The sequence below is a fragment of the Sminthopsis crassicaudata genome, chromosome 3, assembly GCF_048593235.1.
Source record: "Sminthopsis crassicaudata isolate SCR6 chromosome 3, ASM4859323v1, whole genome shotgun sequence".
Lineage (NCBI taxonomy): Eukaryota > Metazoa > Chordata > Mammalia > Dasyuromorphia > Dasyuridae > Sminthopsis > Sminthopsis crassicaudata.
Window position 1 is genome coordinate 227,586,159 of NC_133619.1, and position 23,131 is coordinate 227,609,289.

General features: G+C 30.9%; 1 protein-coding gene across 1 annotated transcript in view; it reads left to right on the top strand.

Moving 5' to 3' along the window:
* ANOS1 (anosmin 1) overlaps window positions 1-23,131 on the top strand; it is a 172,416-nt gene that overhangs the window by 141,498 nt on the left and 7,787 nt on the right. Inside the window, 1 exon segment of the mRNA XM_074302020.1 lies at window positions 19,159-19,253. Coding sequence (XP_074158121.1) covers window positions 19,159-19,253 — 95 coding nt within the window.

Genomic DNA, 23,131 nt, shown 5'->3' on the forward strand with positions numbered 1-23,131 from the left:
CATTAATAATTTATATAAGTATATGTAAAAAGGAAGAAAAGGACAAAAATAAGGGAAAGGTACACCCGGCCAATGCAACTAGAATTGTACTGTATTTTTCAGTGAGGTTGCCTTCTAAGAATGAGATTATAGTCTAATATTTTTATTTCATTACCAAAAATAATTTTTTTCATATACATTTGTAATAATTTGTAGAACATTGTGTGTAAAAGAATAATGATGCTTTCTTGGGACTGTTTTTATGCGACCCCCTAGAAAAAAATGATGATGATGTTGACAACAACTACTACAACAAAATAGTTAAGTCATGCAGATTTACATGTGGAAATGGAAGGCTTTATGATGGAAATTAAGTACCAGGTTATTGCCTAAAGTTGAGTCCTCACTTTCACTTATTTTACAGGTCACTCATTTACGAATATTGTTTCCATCTTCACAATGTCTTTCATATATTTCTTTGTTTCCATTCCAATAGTCACATCCCACTTCAAACCCTTGGTACTTTTTATTTGGATTGCTACAATAGTTTTCTCATTGTCATCTCAGCTTTAAGTGTCTTTCTACAATTTTTCTTTTATTTTCTTTATTAGTTTTTGATATTTATTTTTATAAGATTTTGGTTTCCATTTTTCCCATCCTCCCTCACCTACCTCCTCCCCAAGACCCCAACCTGTTATAGGTTATACATGCCCAATCATACTAAATGCATTTCCACATTAATCATGTTATGAAAGAAGAATCATAACAAAGAGAAAAAAATAAACAAATTTTTTAAAAAGCAAAAGTACCACGTTTCAATTTGCATTCAGACTCTGTAATTCTTTCTCTGGCTCTGGATAGCATTTTTAACATAAGCCTTTTAGAATTATCTTAAATCATTGTATTGCTGAGAAGAGCAGAGTTTACCAAAGTTGATCCATCCACACAATGTTGCTGTTACTGTGTACAGTGTTCTGATTCTACTTACTTCGCTCAGCATCAATTTGTGTAAATTGTTTCCAGTTTTTCAGAAATCTGCCTGCTCATCATTTCTTATAAAACAATAGTATTCCATTTCATTTGTATATCACGATTTATTCAGCCATTCTCCAACAGGCTTCTCTGCGATTTCCACCATAAAGAGAACTGTTACAAATATTTTTGTATAGATGGCTCATTTTCCATTTTTTTTAATGATTTTGGGGGATATAGACCTAGTAGAGATATTGCTGGGTCAAAGGGAACACACAGTTTTATAGTTAAGATAATATTTCTAAAGTATTTGTTTGGTTATTTCATTCTCTCTGATTAATGATTTCCAATGACTTCAATTATATACATAATCAAATATAAAACTTCTGTTTGGTATTGAAAGCTTTTTATAACATGAATCATCCTAACCTTTCCAATCTTCCTAAACCTTACTTCCTGTCATAACTCTCCTCTATAATGCAGCTATTCTGGCCTACTTGCAATTCCTCAAACATGACACTCTTATCACCCATTGCCATGCCTTTTTACCATCTGTTCCTTATGTTTAGTGTTCCATGGCCCCTCGGCTCTTTTAGTCTGACTTCTCTTAAAACTCAGCTCAAATTCCATGCTCTGCAGAGAGCTTTTCCCAGTCCCCTCGGCTATTAGTGCCTTTCCATTTCAGATTACTTTTATCTACTCTGAATATATCTTCTTTGTGTCTAGGTATTTCTATACTGTATTATTCATTAAAATGTACCTTACTTGAGGGTAGGGGCTTCCCTTCTTCCTTAGTTGTATCTTCAGCATAACATAGCATTTAATAAAATTTTCTTGACTTAACTAATTTGACAAGTCATGATAGAAATTTTAACCTTCAAAAACCTAAAATTAGTGATTGATGTATTATCTACAAGCAAATAGTAGAAATGTAAAACACATGGCAGTGTAGCAATAAAAATTTAGTACCTTCTGGAAATTTAGCAAGACATGACTTGGTAGCTAGTATTATGATTAAGAAACTTTTCAAGGAGTGAAAGATGAAATATCCACATACTACAAATATAAAGTTTAAATATCCTGGAAAAGTCTAGAGTCAAATTGTACCTAATCTTAACCATTATCTAAAATCATCCAAATGTAGAAGAACCAAACCATTACTAATAACACTTTAATAACATTTTAAACATTTTAAATTTAAAACTTAAAACTCACGATCTTTAAGTTATAAAGAACAAAAAATTGTTCAAAATATCAAAACCTTCAAGAAAAGGCAAAAATTATGTGGAAATAGGATATAGTACCTACTCTCTATTGGCATGTCAGTTACTGGACTTCTAAGCTTTTAGTGAAATCATAGTTATGAGCTTGAATTTTGGTGTAGATATTGGCAATTGATCTTAAGGTCTTAATACATGTAAAACATAGTGTTCTATTACTGAGCTATATCTTTAATTTACTATATACTTAATTTATATAGATAAATGTGTATGCATACCCACAAGTAAATTAAGGATATAGGTTTTTAGGGGGAAATATGTATATATGCATCTACATACATGTAGCATGTAGCTGTGGCCACACTCTGTGTAAAATTGTCATCTTGGCAGATGAGCTAAACCTAAGGATAATCGATAGTCCTCAAATTTCTCAGTGAGTTTGGGGAATGTCTATCCCAAGCATTTGAAAACTTCTGGTGGAATGGGTGCATGAAAACAGGTTGTTCCAGTGGCTCTGAAAGTGGCTAGTGTAGGCACTGTGGAGTATTTACAGGTTGGTTAAACATCAGATATATGCATCAGATATGCATCACCACTTATTTGGATTTTTGTCCTGCCACTGGACTTCCATGATTCTGGAAGAGAGAGTGAGACAATGAAGATTTTCTGCAACTCTTCTTCACTTAAATCCCTCAACTCATCTCATTGTTATGTCTTTGGTCTTCTTTGAAAATGAAGGACAAAAAAAAAATGAGATTACATTCTAATAATTTTATGCAATCATAACTATTTTAACCACCTCTGCATAATTTATACAACATTAAATATAAAGGAATGGTAACCTGATAGTGATTTGCCCCAGGGCCATTTCTAACTAAACTCTTTCAAAACTAGTCATTATTAGCATCATCATCATCATCATAACAACACTGTGTTCCTTGTAAAGCTAAAAAATGAGTTTACATCCTAATTCTCTTATTCAACAATCATTTTATCAATGTACACTAGATTATAGAGTATTAAATAAAAATGTAACTATCAGAATCACAACTTATTCTTGGGCTGCTTGTATTGAAACTCTACTAAAAATTCTGAGAATGAGATTATAATGACAGTGATAAAGAAGATTTCCTCCAGATAGAAATGGCTAAGATATCATGGTGAAATCATATTAGATAACCACATAAATGCAACCAACAACAACATGTTTTGAACAGATGAGAGAACCATGAGGATTTTGTTTTTTGAGAAATGGGAAGAAATAAATGTGTGATTCAAGATTATTGCAACCAGAAATTATAGAAAATTATCCTTTAAGAACCTAGACTTGTTTATCAATGCAGATTGTGCAAGGGTATTATAGAATTTTAGAAACTGTGCAGCATATCATTTTATAAGTTATAAAAAAATTAAACCTACAAATATCTAACAAGACAGAACCTAGTGACCTGAGTTGTAAACTAAACAGATATAAATCCCCATGCTGTGAATATGAATAAACTCCAAAATATTCTTGAAAATACAGGACAGAAGCTACACTGAAATGGTTAACAATCTTGCCCATACCTATCTGGTATAGCATTAATCCATAAAAATGAAGAACTGTGTTTTACTGTTTGCTGTGCTAAAGAATATCCATAACTTCAAGGTACATATAATGAAACACTTTCAAAAAAGAGACCAAATGGATGACGTGTGAAATTAACAGGCTTTGGCAACAGATTGGATACAGAGGATGAAAAATAGCAAGTAGTATAGGATGACTCTTAAGTTGGTGCATTTGAATGATTGTGTGTGTGTGTGTGTGTGTGTGTGTGTGTGTGTGTGTGTGTGTGTGTGTATGTGTGTGTGTGTGTGTGTGTGTGTAAGTTTTAGGGGAAAAGAGAATGATTTCTGTTGTGTATATATTGAGTTAAGATGATCCCTGGACATCCAGTTTCAGATGTCTGATAGACTTTTGAATAGATAAGAAGAGTGGTCAAAGGAAAGATCCTGGTAGGATAGGTAGATTGGGAAATCATTAGCTTAGAGATGGTAATTAAATGTTGATCGGATCACAAAGTGAAGTAATATAGAGGGAGAAGAGAAAAGGTTTCAGTGCAATCCTTGAGGGGCACTTAGAGTGTGATCTGGAAGAAAAAAACCCAGCAAAAGACATAAAAAAAATAGGAGAACCTAGAGAGTGTGGAATTCTGAAATGTTTAGAGAGAAGAAAATATCAATCAAGGAGGATAAAATAATCAACAAGGTTTCATTAATTCTTAACTACTTTAAATAGAAAAATCTTTTTTTTTTTTTTTTAAATCAGAGACATTTCAAAGAAAAAAGTCCTTAACTATTAAGCCCTTATTTAGGTATTGATCATTATGTCTATTTACTTATAATTATTTATAGTTGATAAATAGTTTATAATTATAATAATTTACAATATAAAAATTTCTCTTCTAAATGTTTTAACATCTATATGAATTTCACACAATTTCTCTTTCCCTTGAATAATAATATCATTTTAGTGTTAGAAAAGAATTTGGAAACAATCTTATCCAACACCCTTATTTCAGGGATGAATAAACAGAGATCAAAAGAGATTAATTGATTTTTTTTAGTGTCATGTGGTAGAGCCATAACTAGATTTCTTCAAAGTCACTGTTTTTTAACCTTCACAATATTGCTATTTTCTCCAAAATTTTCTTCAATTTTTTTTTCCTTTCATTATTTCTTTGGTTTTATAATCAAAGCACAATGGTATTTGTAGCAAAGAAGATTGTAACAGTAAAGAAGGTATGGAAGCAAAATATTTCAAGAAATTCATCTGCAGGCCCTATGTAGACTAGTGGATCTCAAATTTAAAACATTCTACAGACATTTAAAAACACATCTCATTTCATTGGCATTACTCTCATGAAGATATGTAGTTTTAAAAATGTATGCATACATACATAAATTTCTTTATTCTGTAGAAAAATGCCTTCTAAGTAGATATATTATTCTATAAGGATATGAATGCAACATGGAATCCACAGTACTAATTCATTTTTTTGTCAGTGAAAGGAACTTTTTGTGGCTCGACTTTTTTTTTGGCTAGTTGGACTGTTTGAAATTAGAAATGTTGAACTATTTAAGCTATTAGAGCCATCTCAAATAATTTTAAGTCATTTTCATAAATAGCGAAATATTCTTGGAAAAGACTACTTCTAGCAGTGTATAGTCTGAAAGGGCACTCTTAATGGGATTAAGTTTTTGTGACACAAGATTAAGAAGAAAATAATCCCATCCAGTAATAAAGGTCAAATTATGATAATAAAGAATTTCTTATATTCCTCATTTCTCAAATTTGGTTAGTGGTTAGGATGTTTAGGGTTTTGACTATTCAAGCATAAAACCCAAATATTTTGTAAACTTCCCTTGGGATTTCTAAGTGAAAAATGAAGTTTTATTGTTATTTAAAATGGTACCTCAAATTATTTAACAATAACAATCAAGTAAAATATTAGTCTATTTTAATTCATTGGAAAATTTTATATTATATATTTTGGAAAACCTCTCATAAATCCACCGATTGTAGAGTATTTAACAAAAAAATAATTTAGATGATATTTTTTCTTTCATTTAGATGTATTTCATAATTTTATATCATTATTTTACTAACATTTTCAATTAATAATTATTTTTTGTGTATATAATGGATTAGCATGGGGCTTATATCAAGTGAGAGGTTGGGTCTTACAGGAAGTGAGAGGTTAGGTCCTCACATGAAGAAATAGGAGAATTCTTCAAACTTGTGTCCACTCAGTTGAGATATATCATGAATTAATGAGTAAATGAATGGAAAAAATAAAAACACATATTAAGCTCCTGCTATATGCCATACATTATGTTAAGTATAGAAGAAACAAGTGTCAGTTCTTGAAAAATATAAATTCTAACACGGGAAAACTTAAGGACCATGCCCAGGTGAAGGGGCAGGTCAATTCTCCAAGAGCCTCCACAGCTGTGAATCTTAACATCTGAAAAGGGTTCCAAAGCAGTCTTAACTGACACAGGTGTTGCTTGTGGACTGGGAATGAAATAAATTAGAGGCAGAGGAAAGAGGAGAGAGGTCAGAGAACAGCAACTGTCTCTCAGTCTCCTTGTATCATCATCATCCTCTCACATGAAGAGATCTATTCTGTAGGTTTGAATTAGACCTCTAGCAGCCACTGGTAGGTGGCTCCTGTATTACAACAGAAAGCAACACACTTAATGAAAGTGATGGCCAGGCAAGGGAATGCTAGGGAAATAAGAATGGTGAGTGATGCATATTATAGTCAGGTGGCCTTCATTTTCCAGGAACAATGATGGCAAGGCAATAATAGCAGTAGTAGTGTTAGTAGTAGTAGTTGGTGGTGGTGGTGGTGGTGGTGATTATTACTACTAGTAGCATAGTAATAGATATAGCCTTTATGTAATGCGTTAAGATTCACAAAATGTTTTTTATGGTTTTCAGTAACTTTTTACTATCTACTTAGTAAAGTATAAACCCTTTTGCTTAGCATTCAAAGACTTCCACAGTCATATACTGAGCTGTCGTTCCAATTTTACTTTTTATTACATTGCTTAGAAACTATTTTTAAGCAAATTGTATTTATTTATCTTAATACACATGCTTTTAATACACATTGCTTTATGAATCATGGTGGAAGGGAAAAATCAGAACAAAAGGGAAAAACAATGGGAGAGAAATAAAAACAGAAAAAAGAAGTAAACATAGCATGTATTGATTTACATTTCAATTCCCATAGTTCTTTTTCTGGATGCAGATGGCATTTTCTGTCCATAGTCTATTAGGGATTGCTTTGCATCACTGAACCACTGAGAAAAACTAAGTCTTTCATAGCAGATCATTTATACATTCTTGCTGTTACAGTGTATAATGGTTCTGCTTGTTTTAGTTAGAATCAGTTCTTGTAAATCTTCTCAGGTCTTTCTAAAATCAGCTTGTTCATCACTTTTTATAGAAGAATTATTTTCCATTACTTTCATATACCATAACTTGTTCAGCCATTCTATAACTGATGAAATCCATTCATTTTCCAATTCTTTGTTCATAAAAAGAGCTACTACAAACATTTTCCACATGTGGGTCCTTTTCCCTCCTTTATGATTTTTTTTTTTGGGTACAGACTCAGTAATGGCACTGCTAGATCAAAGGGTATACACAGTTTGATAGCCCTTTGGGCAAAGTTCCACATTGCTCTCCAGAATGGTTGGATCTTCACAACTGTACCAATAATGCATTAGTGTCCCAGTTTTCTACATCTCCATCATTTATCATTATCTTTTCCTTTCATTTTAGCCAATCTAAGAAATTTTAATCTCAGACTTGTTTTAATTTGCATTTCTCTAATTAATAATGACCTGGAGCACTTTTTTATGACTATAGATAGTTTTAATTTTGTCATCTGAAAATTGTCTGTTCATATTCTTTAACTATTTGTTAATTGGGGAATTATATGTGTGACACTATTTTTTCTAGTTAATATCCAATGCCTATTTCCTCCATGAATCTGCCCATTTTCCTACTTCCTAATATTTGCTGATCTGTTTAATATTCATGGAATATCCTTTTTTTGCTTTTCTTGCCTATTGAATTACCATCCACTTTTCAAAATACAACTTGCATTTAGTTTTCTCCACAAAGCCTTCCTTTATGTCCTATAATCAGTAATGACCTTCCTTGAACTTTACATAATATATTATTTTGTAACTACTGAATTTATTATGGACATTATAAGGACATTGTTCTTGTATTGGTGCCATATCCTCCCCACCAAACCATAAGCTTAATGATATCAGAGATAGTGTCTTAGCTAAAATTTATGTCCCTGCAAGTTTATAACATAGTACTGTATAAACAGTAGGAATTCAGTATTTTAATGCTGAATGAATGAGTGAATCATAGAAGTGGCCAAAGAAATATTAGCATTTTCCTAGGAATATATTCACCTTTCCTCTACCACAAATATAGTTTCTGACCAGTGTTTTTGTTTTTATTTTTCATATTCTTAGAACCATTTAATCTTTTTATCTGTGACTTTTTTTTTTAACATTATCTTATTATGTTTTAAGTCCCAATCTAGTGCTAAATCATTGATGAAATAAAATGTTTGGTTTACTGAATACTTCTATTTTGAGTACTGTAACTGAAACAAAATAAGGCATTAACCCTTATAATTGAAGTCAAAGCAAGGGAAATAATAAGGTAGGCTTTGACACATGTCTTGATATGCATAATGTATTTGGATGCATTTTCTTCTATCTCTTATGAAATCTTCAGAAAACAATATTTTCTTTATATTAAAAAAAATTAGCTGGGCAGCTAGGCGGCACAATGGATAGAGCACCAGCCCTGAATTCAGAGGACCAGTCTCAGACACTTAATACTTCCTAGCTGTGTGACCTGAGCAAGTAACCCCAATTGTCTCAAAAAAAAAATAGTTTTTAAACAGAATGATACATAGCCATCTGGATAAAATTCATACCATTGTTTGTATGTAATTAGAAAACAACAGAATGTACTTGTTTTAGGCCTCTATTTAAATATGTATTTGAAGAGCTGTTTATTCATTTTTTTCCCATATGATAGGCTATTGTGTTTTCATCAAAAACATCATCATGAGTATCATAAGATTATAATATTCTCACTCTGATATTTTGAATCTTCTGAAGTTTTGTGTATCTGTGATTTCATTGGAAGATGAACAAATAAAAAGATGCTACTTCTTGGGGATCCACAAAATTGGCTAAGTGATGGTATATTCAAAGAAGCTAAAAGTGATCCGAGATGTCTTTAATTTAATTACAGGTTCATTATAATAATAAGGCTGAACAACAATCAATAGATTTTGTTAAGGAATAAGTGGCATTTATGTCAATATATCAGGGAAGAACCCTTTTTCTATTCAAATGTTTCTTTGCTACTTATAGTAAAATAGCAAAAAAAAAAAAAAAATGTTATGCCTAAAAGAGCATCAGATGATAGCAGGAGCATGGCCTTAGCATATTTATAGCCTGATGTAATATAAAGAGAGTCTTCATTTAACTACATCTTTGAAAGACATGTGGGAGAAATAAAGACAAGAGTTTCTTTATGAGAAGGATGATATTGAAAATTAGAATTAATTATTTAAAGAAGGCATAGAATTTCATTTACTTGAGTTATTTTAAAGTTTGTTTGGGTAACATGACTTAAATATAGATTGCTTGAAGCCATAGGATAAGATTTAATGATCCCACAATCTTCCTCTAATCCTATGATTCTTTGCAGCAATTAAAGTGAATATACTTTTGATACTACCCGATTCAAGAGATAATTGCAATAGTTTATTTATATAAAATGGTATGCTTGTCATATATTGTCAAAAAGTCTTTATATAATGTGTGCATTTTTAATGTTTCAGCTTAAGGATATTTTATACTATGTGTATTTATAATGACAAACCAAAATGAATATAAATTTATATTAAAAATTTCAAATATTTTAATTAGACTAAATCACTTTATAATATACAACTTTCCAAAGGAAATCTATCAACTTTGGCTAAATTGTGAAATATCTCATGTGTATTCATCTACATATGTACATATGAATTTTTGCACATATATACATATATATTATAATTTTAGTTTTAATTGAACAAACTTTAAAAACTCACCTCTTTTGAAAGATAGTTGGTAACAAGCACAATGAATGTGAGTAATTTAATTTGGTATAGTTTGGGATCTTTGATGGGATTTTACTTTTCATTTTAAAGTCATCTGCTTTACATATAAATTAATAATGTAAACCATTTTTTTCCTTTAGTCAGTCTTGTCATAGTCTTGGTGGGGCTGTCATTTCATTTTACTTTTACCAAAAGTTCTTTTATTGTATGATATATTACATTTAAGTTGTTTTGGGCTTTCTGTATATTGTGTTCTTCATCCAATTTAGTATCTATTATTTTTCCCTCATATTTTCCTCCCATACTGAAATCAGTAGTAGCTAAATATGTTTGAAATTTCATTTATTTTCTTTAGAATTTCTTTAAGAGGAAAACAGAGTTGATTACAATGTACTTTAAAATGAACATTTTGTTCAAGTACATTTGTAAATGATAAAAGCTTTGTCCTTTAAAATGTTCTGAAAAGTTTTAAAAACAAATATTTCAGGAAACAGAGTGTTATTGTTTCTGTAATTATTTAATTCAGCAAAACACATTTTAAATTTATATTCTTCAGACTATATTGAGGACATCTAGGAAACTTGTTTTATTCCATATGAATTATATAAGTGCTTGTAGGCATTGTGGTACTTAGGATATTACAAAAGCATATTCTTATCACCCTCTTGCCTTTTATCTGTGGACTACTTGTTGGAAGCAGTAGAATTTTTAAACTTTAATTTCTTATATCTAGAAGAATTCAAGATACTATGCTTTATATGCAAACCTGATTTACAAAAATCTATGGTAAATTTCCACTGTTGAACCATCAATTATTTACTTTTTCTCACATAACAACTTGAGTCTTTTGGTGAATGTTCAAAAATGCATATTACATTGCACTCCATCTACAAATCATTTGCAGTCTGACGTGCATATGTGTAAATGAGTTTTGATATTTGTACATACAACTGGTTTGAACCTAGTTTCTTCAATAATCCAGAGACTCTAATTTTAGATTCAAAATGACACCACTTTGAGGAAGTATGTCTTACTTTTCACTGTCTCAAAAGGAATTCATCAGAACATTTCATGTATAAACCATAAAGAAAAATATAATTCTATAGTTATTCTGTACTCATTTTACCTAACAATCTGTGAACTCATTTTTCAGCGATTTATTACCCTATTGGTGATTATCTGCTATTTGTGATTTCAGAAAGAAGGAACAATGTCTTAATAGCAAACTCATTAATAAAGGTTCTCCAAAAATTAACTACCATATAAAAAACCAATTATTTTCAGCCCATGGTTTTTGTTCTGTTCTTTTCTTGTCTTATTTTCCATTGAAAATGTATATAATAAGGGGGCAGCTAGGTGGCGCAGTGGATAGAGCACCAGCCTTGAATTCAGGAGAACCTGAGTTCAAATTTGATCTCAGTCACTTAACCTCCTAGCTGGGCAAGTCACTTAACCCCAGCCTAAAAAAAAAAAAAAAAAAAAAAATGTATATAATATAATTAAACAAAGAGGACTTTCCAATATGATCAGGAGTAAAGATGCCCATTATGCTAGAAATAATAGCTAGAGAAATGAGAGAAGAAAAGGAAATCAAGAAAATAAGAATAAACAAAGAGGGAAAAAAAGATATTACTTTTTTAGGATGATTTACTTATAGATCCCTAGAGAGGAAACTAAAAATTCAATGAAACAATGTTTGGTAAAGTTATTGGATTTAAAATAAATCCTTATAAATCGCCAGCATTTCTGTATAGCTCCATCAAAATCAGCACAAAGATTCAAAAAGAAAAATTCTACCTATCAAAGAATGCAATTATATAAAAGCAAAATATTCTTTATGGAAATACAGTCTTAGAGGTTTGGGGGGATATTAATTGTTCATGAATAAGGTGAAGCAATACAATAAAAATAATTAATTATATACTCCATTAATTAATACTCCATTAATTGGCACTTTTTTTTTTAACTAGTAGAATAAGTTTCTCATACATTGCATTTTTATGAAATGTTTCAGATAATTAATTTTTTGTATACTATTCTTCTGAGAATCATATCACAAGTAAATGTTTGATATAAATGTATTTTTTAATTGAAATAACTGACAAAAGAACTAAGGAGTAGTTTTGAACTAAGATCTTCGTAGGTAATCAATAAAAAATCACAATCTCAAAGTATAATTCTTTTTTTTTTTTTTTTTTTTTTTTTTTTGAGGCTGGGGTTAAGTGACTTGCTCAGGGTCACACAGCTAGGAAGTGTTAAGTGTCTGAGACCAGATTTGAACTCCAGTCCTCTGAATTCAAGGCTGGTACTCTATTCACTGCGCCACCTAGCTGCCCCTCAAAGTATAATTCTTGAAGTTTTCTGATACACAAAGTAGAAAAAAAGATCATAAATAACATTTTCTAGGTAAAATTAATTTCAGAAATTTAAGTGATTAAAAATCAATGCACAAATAGTCTAAATGGAATATTTTAATATAAGTTTATATTTATATTTTTGTTCAGGATTACTATATTGTTTCTCTAAATCTCACAACATATTATTAGAAAACATCTCCATTCTATGCTATCATTCTGGAATTTTAAATGGGGAAATTATATTTTCATCTTTAGTATTTTAAATACTAAAATCACAAATCGTTTGTTATTTTCTTTTCCTCCCAAACCAAAATTATAATTATTTTATCCAATCTTTTCTACTCTCAACTTCCCAGAATTTATTTGTTTCCACATAATTTTGGTGTACAAAATTTACAGAAGTTATGCATTATTATTTATGAGAAAGTCTTTATGTACTTGGCAAGTTCAGAATAGTTTAAAAGTCAGACTTTTTTTAGAAAGATATTTATAGATGATAAAATAATTCAGAATATGCAACTTCAGCTTGTATAATCAGAAGCAGAAATGTAGTTTGTAGGGAAGATATTTTAAAGAAATAATCATTAATTATTTCTCACTATAAAAGATGTAGCTTCCTGAACAAAATACAGATGTTTAGTACATAGTAGGCACTTTATAAATATTTAGTTATTGACAGGACTGTGACAGTGCTTAAGGCAGTTGATTCTCAATATGGCATATAGAATGGATTAGAAGGAAAATATTCATAATGTCCTCAGTGCATGTATGGGACACATTGTAATGGACTGTATAATCTAAGGTATTGAACAAATGCAAGAAAGTACATAAAAGCAAAATACATATAAAATATTCTATTTTTACACTAATTTGGTGCACAATTGCTTTGATAGAGAATTAGGAATGCTTTTAATTAAACTAAAATCTGAGAGGATTTGAGCAAGGAGACAGATTTACTAGATGCCAGGCTGTCTATCCTTTTTTTATTATGTGTAAGATCCAGGAAACTCCTTAGCCTAGAAACTTCCAAGACTAAAACTAAAGTATTATGATTGAACAGAGTAAATTCCCCTTCATTATATCAATTAGGAATATGTTTACTTGGTGTTTATCAATAATTGATAACAGAAATAGAATGAATTTAGATTAAATTGATATTATTTTCATGATAAATAATGTTATTAAATCGGTGGTCTCAAACTCTTTTTCAGCCCCATTCAGACTCTAAATATTATCTTTTACTTCTTTATGCTTCAAGTGTAGAAAATTAGAAAATGCATAAAAAAATAGCACACCTATCTCCACTTTTTAAAGAAGATTAGCTAATAAAAATCAGCTTTCTCAGTAAGGGGAACAAAATAGCCTTGTAAATGTTTTATTCAGCAAACATTTCATATTTGTCAAGTGAGAGTTATAGATAAAGGATATAAAGTTTTGAAGTGTAAAATCCTTCACAAAATCTATTTAAGGAATATTGTATTTTATTATCATAGAAATTAGATTATCATCTATATATAGCTGGATAACAAAATGAGTAGGTAGATTGGCAAGAGGTATAACTAATTCTGATATTCTAATAATCTTTAAAGAAGAAAAAAAGGAAAAAAATAAAAATGTGTGTGTGTGTGTGTGTGTGTGTGTGGTGCAGCTCTATAATTTCTGCATATAAATTCAGAGTTTGAGGTTGGTATATTTTCTAATAGGGTAATCTTAGTCACATATATGCAATGTTTTTTTACAGCGAGACCCTGGGAACTAATAGATTGATTTTTTTTTTCCTGTTTCCTTAACCAAAGTCAAAAATGGAGTAGGTCAAAGTTCCCCTGTTGGTCAGGGTGGGATAGAGCCCATATTGCAGTCCCTGTAATTCCAGTTCTAGTTACAAGACTTGGTGTTTTTTCAAAATTGTATTTTCTTTCTCAGGTTTTTCCCCATCTTGACCTGATTTTTTCTTGTGCAGAAAGATAACTATACATATATATATATATATTGGTTTTAACTTAGAACTATCTACCATCTAGGGAGGGGATGGGGGAGAAAGAGGGAAAAATTTGGAACAGAAAGTTTGCAAAGGTCTATGTTGAAAAATTACCCATGGATATGTTTTGAAAATAAAAAGCCTTAATAAAGTAAAAAGATTATTAAAGTTTTGGTTATGTAAAATACAGTAGGGATATACTATTAAGTATTACATATAAAAAATTTCACAGCAGAAGTCATATCAAAGGTATCATTAGAGAGGTACATGATGAGGAAAGAAGCAAACTCCCTCCATGGAAAGAATGAGGAATATCTAATGAACAGTCTTTATGCTCCATTGATGTCAATGGACTGTGTCAAAATTTAAAGGAAGCACTCTAGTGTGTTAAGGGACGATTTAGATGGGTATAGCCTCAGCATGGCATAGGACAAGAATAGGATGGTGAGTTGTGAACTTCATTGTTGGAGGGGATTCTCCATAGCAATGAGATCATAAATCTCTCAGTGAAGTTTTCCAACTGTAGTGCACTGCACATAGTTCATTAAATGCTGTCTGAGTAGTGACTAATTTTTTGCAATGCTATTTCAGTAAAAACGAATGTTTAGAAAATGAACTATGAAATCTATAGACAGCCTTATATGATTTTTTCTGGAAAATGCACCTACACAGTAACGTATATACTGGAGCAAAGAATGAAAATATTCCAAATTTGAATTTTGCTGATTCACATTTTATAGGTAATCTTAGTGAATGAGCAATGAACCCAAAATTGACCTGATAGTAACTATGAGCTGCCGATATTATGTGAATATGCCTTAAACTCAACAATTACTAATTTTTCTCTAATATGGAACAGTAATTCACAAAAATTCTGCTCTCTCACTTCCTTTCACCACAGGGTTAACATGAGATTCTAAAAGCGTAACTAACAAAGCATAAAATCTCATAGACTTGCTATTAATAACCTAGTTTTAAAATTCATTTGTAACCATTTACTAATGGTCCTTTACATGTAAGACCTTTATGTAATAACCAATGAGTGGATAAACTATTAGAGACATATTTCTGCTGATATTCTTACTGTAAACAAAACAAGATTACAAAAAGAAATTATAGTTCTTTAAACGGAAGAAGAACTCACAGGTATTCTTGAAGTTACAAACAAAAAAAGTGTGGAGTTGGTTTCCTCATGTGCCCTGAAACATCACTGTGTGCAATTTGTGGCTATCAGCTTTCAATCCTTAAAATATATAGTGTATATAAAAATCTGAGGCAAAGAATGAAATAAAGGAATTCTGTTAACATATTGATAAGACTATGTATACAAAATCATCTAGTGCTTTGAGTGCCCAGTGACTCCAGTAAATAAAGATAGGTTGGAAAATGTTCAGAATCATGAAATGCAAAAGGCCAAAAGCACTGTTGATGGTTTGATTATTCATACCTATTATAATCATTTAATGCATAGAGAAGAATGTTCAATCGATCTTATAATGGCAAATATTGAACAACATTGTCAAATATGAATTGTCATTCTTAAGAAATTCAGTAACTAGCTAGGAAGAAAAGAATCATTTCAAAATTAGCCATCTGTGTGCAGTCAGTTTAGGGAGCTATTTGATCAACAAAGTCGAACGTTAAAGATAAAAAGAAATGCAGCAATTTCAGTGCAACTTACTTTGACCAGTTGTTTATGTTGGAAAATGGGAAACTGATAAGATATTTATTCTATTATAATTTCTTAGGAAAGTTTAATGAATACTGTTTTGTTGCACATGATGTAATAACTATTATCTTAGGAAAAAAAGCAAAATTGCAAAGTCACTAAACCATGTGGAACAATTTATAGGAAGTGTAAATACATATGATATATAAAATACTAATGTTAATCTATCTACATGAAAAATGACATAAAACATAATGCTATACAACAAATAAGACTAGAAAATGACCTGGCATTTAGGGAGAATAAGGGATATTAGTATGAGTGGAACTTGTTCCATGTTAAAAACAGAAGAAAGCTCTTTGTAAATTAATTATCGTGGATTTATGGAAAGATGTGATTAACCATCAAATAACAAAAATGAAAAATTTGATCACAAATTGAGCTTGAACCAATATCAAGAAATGAAAGCTGCCTTGATGTTTTGTAATATGTAATCAATAGGAATAAAATGTGTAATACCATTCCTTAAAGAATAAAAATGACAGTTTATGGCAGTGTTGGAAGTCTTGGTCTCCGATAGGTAGGTCATATATTTCTTGCCTCAGTGTTTTCAGGAATGAGAAAGAATAGAGGATAGTAATTAATTGACATGATGTGAAAATATAATGTTTATAGAGATATGAAACTGTATTTTATTCTGTACTTCAAATTGAATAGTTGCCCCTACTCTAAACTTGGAGAATAGGCATTTTTATTTGTCATATTGAAGCAGTGAGATAGAGAAATGGATATAGCACTGGACTGAAATCAGGAAGATCCTGAGATAAATTTGACCTCAGTGACTTACTAAATGTGTGACATTGGGCAAGTTACTTAACCCATTTGCTTTAGTTTCCTTTTCTCTAAAAGATAATAATACTTTTCTCTTAGATTATAAAGATGAGATATCTTGTAAAATATTTGCAAGCCTTAAGGTGACATGCAAATGTAGCTATTATTAATATTAACAATAAATGTCATGGCTTCACATATAAGTGATAAACATGAACAAGCTAAGGAATTGTTGAGACCATTGTTGAGTGGTACTTAATTCCTTCACTATCAGATTAATCATGGAAACACTTGAATGATTGAATTGAATAATTGAAGTGGAACCATCTTTATGCTTTTAAAACTCATATCACTTAAATATAATAAATATATACCTATTTTATTAAAGATCCTCACTAAAAGAGATTAAGAAGATTTCTCTGGGTAATTACATCTTCAACTTTTATCTATGAAAAACAAGTATGAGGATGCAGCAATGAGTGGATACTCAATAAATTGTACTTTTTGACTCAGTAAATGCATCACATTTTTATAGGATCACAGGTTCATCAGTTAATAAAGCTTCAATATTAGCAGCTTAAAACTGCTTGTTTTTGTTTTCCAAGGGAGCAAGCTTAGATTCAAATAGATTAAGTGACTTGCATATGTCATCTGTAGTATTTTAGAAACAAAGCGCCTCCCTTATCAACCCGGTATAGTCAGGTGAAGGAGACAAAATGGTGTATTCCAAGTTATCACGTTCATTTTCATAACATTTAAGTGCACTGCAGAAAATGCTTTATTAATGACTTTTTGTTCTTGCTCTTTCAAAAATTTCCAGTAAGCTATTCTTCTTTCAACCAAACACCATTGATGCTAGCTAGAGATACTGTTTATTTTGTACAATTTATGATCCTTCTCTTCGGTTTCCACACTGCTTCAAGCAAGTCTTTATTAGAATAGCCTTGAAGCCATCAAAGAATTTCTCCCCCTGAAACTCACAATCAAACACTTGGCATCCATTCAGTACAATATATATATTACCAATAACAACTATGTAATTTCACATCCTTCATACATAGTTGTGTGACTATAAACACAAGACTACAGTAACAGAGCATATTTTTTGACAGCATCATGAGTTTGTTTTCTGCATTTTCTTTAGTGTTCAAAGAATGGAAAGAAAAGAAAAGATCATATCACAGCATGGAAAGAAAATTTTCAAATAGGAACAATCTAGCAATTGGAAGAATTTGCTATCAGCATAAACAATATTTATGTAGGGAAAATTGATATATATCCATAATAAGCATGTCTCCAGTACAGTGGGGATTGAATGGTATCATTCTTACTGATGATTATCATGCATTCATCTACAAACAAAATGACGGAATGATTAATTCTTAAGTTTAAAGCTTAGAAACATTTTCACAGTCATCTTACAATTTTTTTTTAATAATAAGTAGGATTAAATTAGAGGATCTTTAAAAGGTTCTTATCAGAGTTGATACTTATTTTATTTCATTTTTATCTCCATTATCTGGCAAATGCCTGAGGGTTACTTAAAGTTTGTTGATTGATTAACCATTTGATCTAGTTGTTAGTACTGTCTTCAAAATTTTTTATATTTATTTAGATGCATCCCTTCCTTCAAATGAATATAAATATTCAAGTTTTTTGTTAGCAGGGATCATCTAATTTTTTTACTTTTATTTCCACAACTTAAAATTGTAGCTAGTTAATAAAAATTTGAATAGCACATGTTTTCCTTTTAAAAGGATTCAGTTTTTATTTTCAATGTATATGTGGGGCTGTTATGGAAAAAGGAGATCAGAAAAGGTTTTTTCTATTGCAGGAGGATGTGAGATGAAATAGATGTTTACCATAGTGACTTTTTCAATAGATACTGCTTATAATATTAAATAATCATTCATTTATTAATATACTTCCTACATTTTTGTTTCTTTTTAATTTTTTAACATAAGAGTATAATATTGTCAAAAGTTTTTTTTTTTTTTTTAAGATACAGGAAAAAAAAAGAAGAGGGATAGGACAAAATAGAACAATTTTGTTACTACCTTTTAAATTTAACATTTAAAAACAAATTATATATATATTAGGATTTCAAGTATCTTAGGTAATTTTCCCCCCTAAGTCTTTGTATATTGAAATATGTATATTGAAGGTCATATTAGGTTTACAATGTAAAGTAATTTTAAAAAATGTAAGATCCAATTACTGTTATTCTTATTAAAGTCTAAGGATTGTGAGATCTCTTTCTGACTAAGGATCACTTTTTAGGTAAAACTTGAATTTTCCCAGCTGTAGACTTTCCTAATTGATAGCAATCTTTTATGTATAGTTTGTTAGTCACTAAAACATCTTAAAATTCTCCTTGTTTTTGTTCTTTGAAGTTTTAAGAACTATTGAGACATCTAAAAATGTTACTTTTTAAAAAATGTATTTTTAGATGCCAGTGTGAATCGATACCATGTACAGTGGTTTGCAGAATCATGTGCTCATAATGAAACAAGTGGACTTGAGAAAGCAACTGGTCTGGCCCATGTAAGTGGAAATTTCCTAAAAACTAAAGTTTTCTAAAATTTGGAATGGGTGTCTCAGAAGGTAGTAAACTTTCTATCTTTAAAGTTTTTTAAACAGAATTTGGGGGGCTACTTGTTCAGAATCACTTGTTCAAAATGGGAAAGTGAAGAAAAAAAAGAAAAGAAATAAGAATTTATTAAGTAGGTTTTACATTCTGGGCACTGTCCTAAGTGCTTTACAGTATGTCATTTGATCTTCACAATAACCTTTTGGAGGCAGATGCTAATATTTTCCCCGTTTTTCCATTTGGGGAAATTGAGGCAGATAGAGGTTTAATTACTTGTTCAGGATCACACAACTAATAAACATTTGAGGCTAGATTTGACCTCAGATCTTCCTGTCTCCAGGTTCAGCCATCTATCTGTTGAAGCATCTAGTTCTCTCGTCATTTGGATTAAAATGGAAAAAGTATTAGACTTTCCAGAAGACTTGAATTCAGTTCAAGTTGGATCAGACTTCTGACTGGGCAATTGTGAGCAGAGATCTAGAAGTGGAAGTGACCTTAAACATTATCTAGGCTAATAGCCTCATTTTATTGCTGATAAAATCTAGTCCAAGTAAGATTAACAATTTGCCCAAGATTATCCATATAGTGTTAGAGGCAGAATTTGAATCTAGGGACCCTGGCTCAAGAGTTAGTTTTCTTTCTTTTATACCATGCTAGATTCTCTAGATTTAGGATTTAGGGGATTTAGGAAGAAACTTTAAAAAATTCCTTTCATCTCCCTTCTCTAATATGATATGATTCTACGAATTGTGTGGTCCCTTTTTACATCTCAGTATTCTATGTTTTAAATGTAAATATCTTCTTGTTTTTCTTATCTTTCAGGCATATTTAACATTTAAAGATTAAATAGAACTTTTTAGAAACTGGGCATATCAAAGATAAATTTGTGACACATAGAACCTAGCATCCTAAACATCAAATTAAAAATGTTATCATCGCTTGAATTAAAATAAAATTGGATAATGGAAAAAAAAATCTGAATTTTTATCTGATTTGTAAAGTCTTAATTATTTGACTTTTTCCATTGAATTTCTGAATAATCATCATGCTTAAAAAGCATCAGAGGCTTCCTTTTGTGTTAAGCAAGCTGGTACAATTAGAATCCCAAGCTCCCAACAATGTGATTCCAAAATAACTCTATAATTTTTTCTTACAAGAGTCCCTCCTTGCTTTTTTCCCCCAATAGCCACCAAAACAAAAACAGATGAAACTCTGTTGTTAGACAGACAGAAACTGTTACATTATAGGTAAGCCTAGATTATTCCTACCAGGAGAGTCAGTCTTGCCCCAATCTCCTCAAATCAATTCAAGTCAATAGGCATTTAACAAATTAATTGTTTGAGTCAAGGGACCTTGCCATACTTGGCTTTGCCACTGACTGCCCATATGATTTGGGATATACAACGTAATACTCTTCATTTATAAAATGATGGTTTTAGAATATTAACATTAAGGTCTCACCTAGCTCTAAATTTATGAATCTGTGATCCTGTGACTGCTTTATGTTCTCTTCATATCCCCTGGAGCTAGCACAATGTTTTATATATATGAAGTGTTAAATAAGTATGTTGAATAGAATATAAGCTTGTTGAGGTCAGACTGAAAAAAAACAAAACAAAACCCAAAAAACCCTTTTTATCCTCAGCATTTGAATAATTGCCTGACAGAGTTGATGCTTAGAATTTGTTTGATTGAATTGATATTGGATTGTAATAGCTGTGATCAATTCATAAATACAAAAGGACACTTCCACAGAATTTTGCTTGTCTTTAAAAGAACTTTCAATTGTCTAGAAAAAGGAAATATGGGATAAAACTGTTCTTATTATTTATGTATTAAAGCTTGATGATATGAAAGAAATTTCCCAGGGAGTCAGAATTAAAATTATCTTGATATGTCTTATATCACACTGTATTCTGGGGAATTAAAAGAGGACAAGTAATTTCTGGAAAAAAGGGAAAGAAGGAAACATTATATACTTACTATGTGTGCTAAGTGATTCTCAAATATTATATAATTCAATCCTCATCATAATTCTGGTAAACAAATACTATTATTATCCCAATTTTGCAGTTGAGGAAACTAAAGTAAATTTTATACTGCTAGTTAGGGTCTAAGACAGTATTTGAATTTTTCCTGATTCTAGGCTCAGAGCACTATCAATGTACTTCCTAACTGCAAAAAGATTGTACAAAGAAAGGTGACCATAACAAAGAAGTGTTGGATACTTAACAAGATATAAAGATATAAAAAACCCCATTCTGACATTGAAGAGGCATAATCCTCCCTTTTTATTACATTTTTTAAAGTTAAGTTTAATCCCATTTTTCTTTTGTTTTCTTTTTTTCTATTTAGGTGCTAGCTATGTGCTTTTTGTAGCTATATTAAAGATTATTTGATCTCACAGTTTCCTTTCCAATAGAATTAAAAAAAAAAAAATACAACAAAATTTCATTCCCAACTCCTCCCTCTACTTTTGCTCCCGCTAAATTCTCAGTAGTTTTTCAATAATTGTAGGAATACACGGGAGAGCGGTTGGAATACATGGGACCTACCTGACAGTGGCTGCTGGAGATTCAACAAAGAATGGATCTCCTTTTATGAGAGGATGATAAAGGAGACTCAGAGGCAGTTGCTGTTCACTGATCTCTCTGACTGAGAGGCTGTTGCATTGTCTGACCTCTCTCCTCTTGCCTCTGCCACCAATTTATCTCATTCCCAGTCTGTAACACCTGTGGCAGCAAAGGCTGCCCTGCAACTCCTTCAGATGTTATGATCCACAGCTGTGGATGCTCTCGGAGAATTGACCTGTCCTTTAACAAATAATAAATTCCCTAATAATTCTATGTTTGGGAGAATCAGGAATCTAAAAAAAAGTACATTATTGATATCTGTAGTTTACTTTAAGAATCCCTTTAGTTATTATTATGGAAATTATTATTATTTTACAGCATTTTGCATGTGTTATCTCACTTGATCCTCATAGTAGCCCTTCAGTAGGGAAACTATTAATATTTTAGCCCAATTTTTAGATGCAGAAACTGAAACAGAAATTATGTGATTGTAGGATCACACAACTATTAAGGTTTTGAGGTAGAATTTGAATCTTGACTTTCTGAAAACAATGTCGAAGAATATTGTTTATAGAACCCTAATTTTTTATTGATTTCCATAAATATAGAGATGTATTACTTAAAATAAAAATGGCCTCTAAGAGGGAAAAAAATAGACAATAAACTTGGGTTATCTTCATTCTTTCCTTATCTCTTTTTCTTATCTAATCCAATCTGAATTAAGCACCCAAAGCCTTAAGTATTTCTCAGAAAGAGGAGGATATAGAAATTTATTTAGGAAGCAAATTATTCTTTTCATCTGCTTCTTTCTTTGATTATTAATCTTTACTCCAATAAAAATAAGCTGAAGGGGACTTAGTCATGCTTTTTTTTTTTTGGACTCGAGACTTGTTCTTTCATTCCTATCTCATTGTCCAGTTGTAACCATATTCCCTCTAAGATCCAATAGGTACCTTTATCTTTTTAGTAGAGAAATCCCTAGACATAATTTATATTGCATTCCAATACTAATGATATATGATTGATGCTGAATAAAAGAAGTACTATATTATATTAATTATAATTATAAGAAATTCAAAAAGGATACCTGGGACAGGTGTTTCATATGTTGATGCAACTTTAAAGATCCACACTGTAGGACACCAGCCAAATGTCTGACCCCTTAGCAAAGCTAATCTGGAGCTGGGATAAATCGATGATAATAGCATGGCTAGAAGTTATAAGGGTAACAATGACTGTTATTAGACTTTCTTGGGATT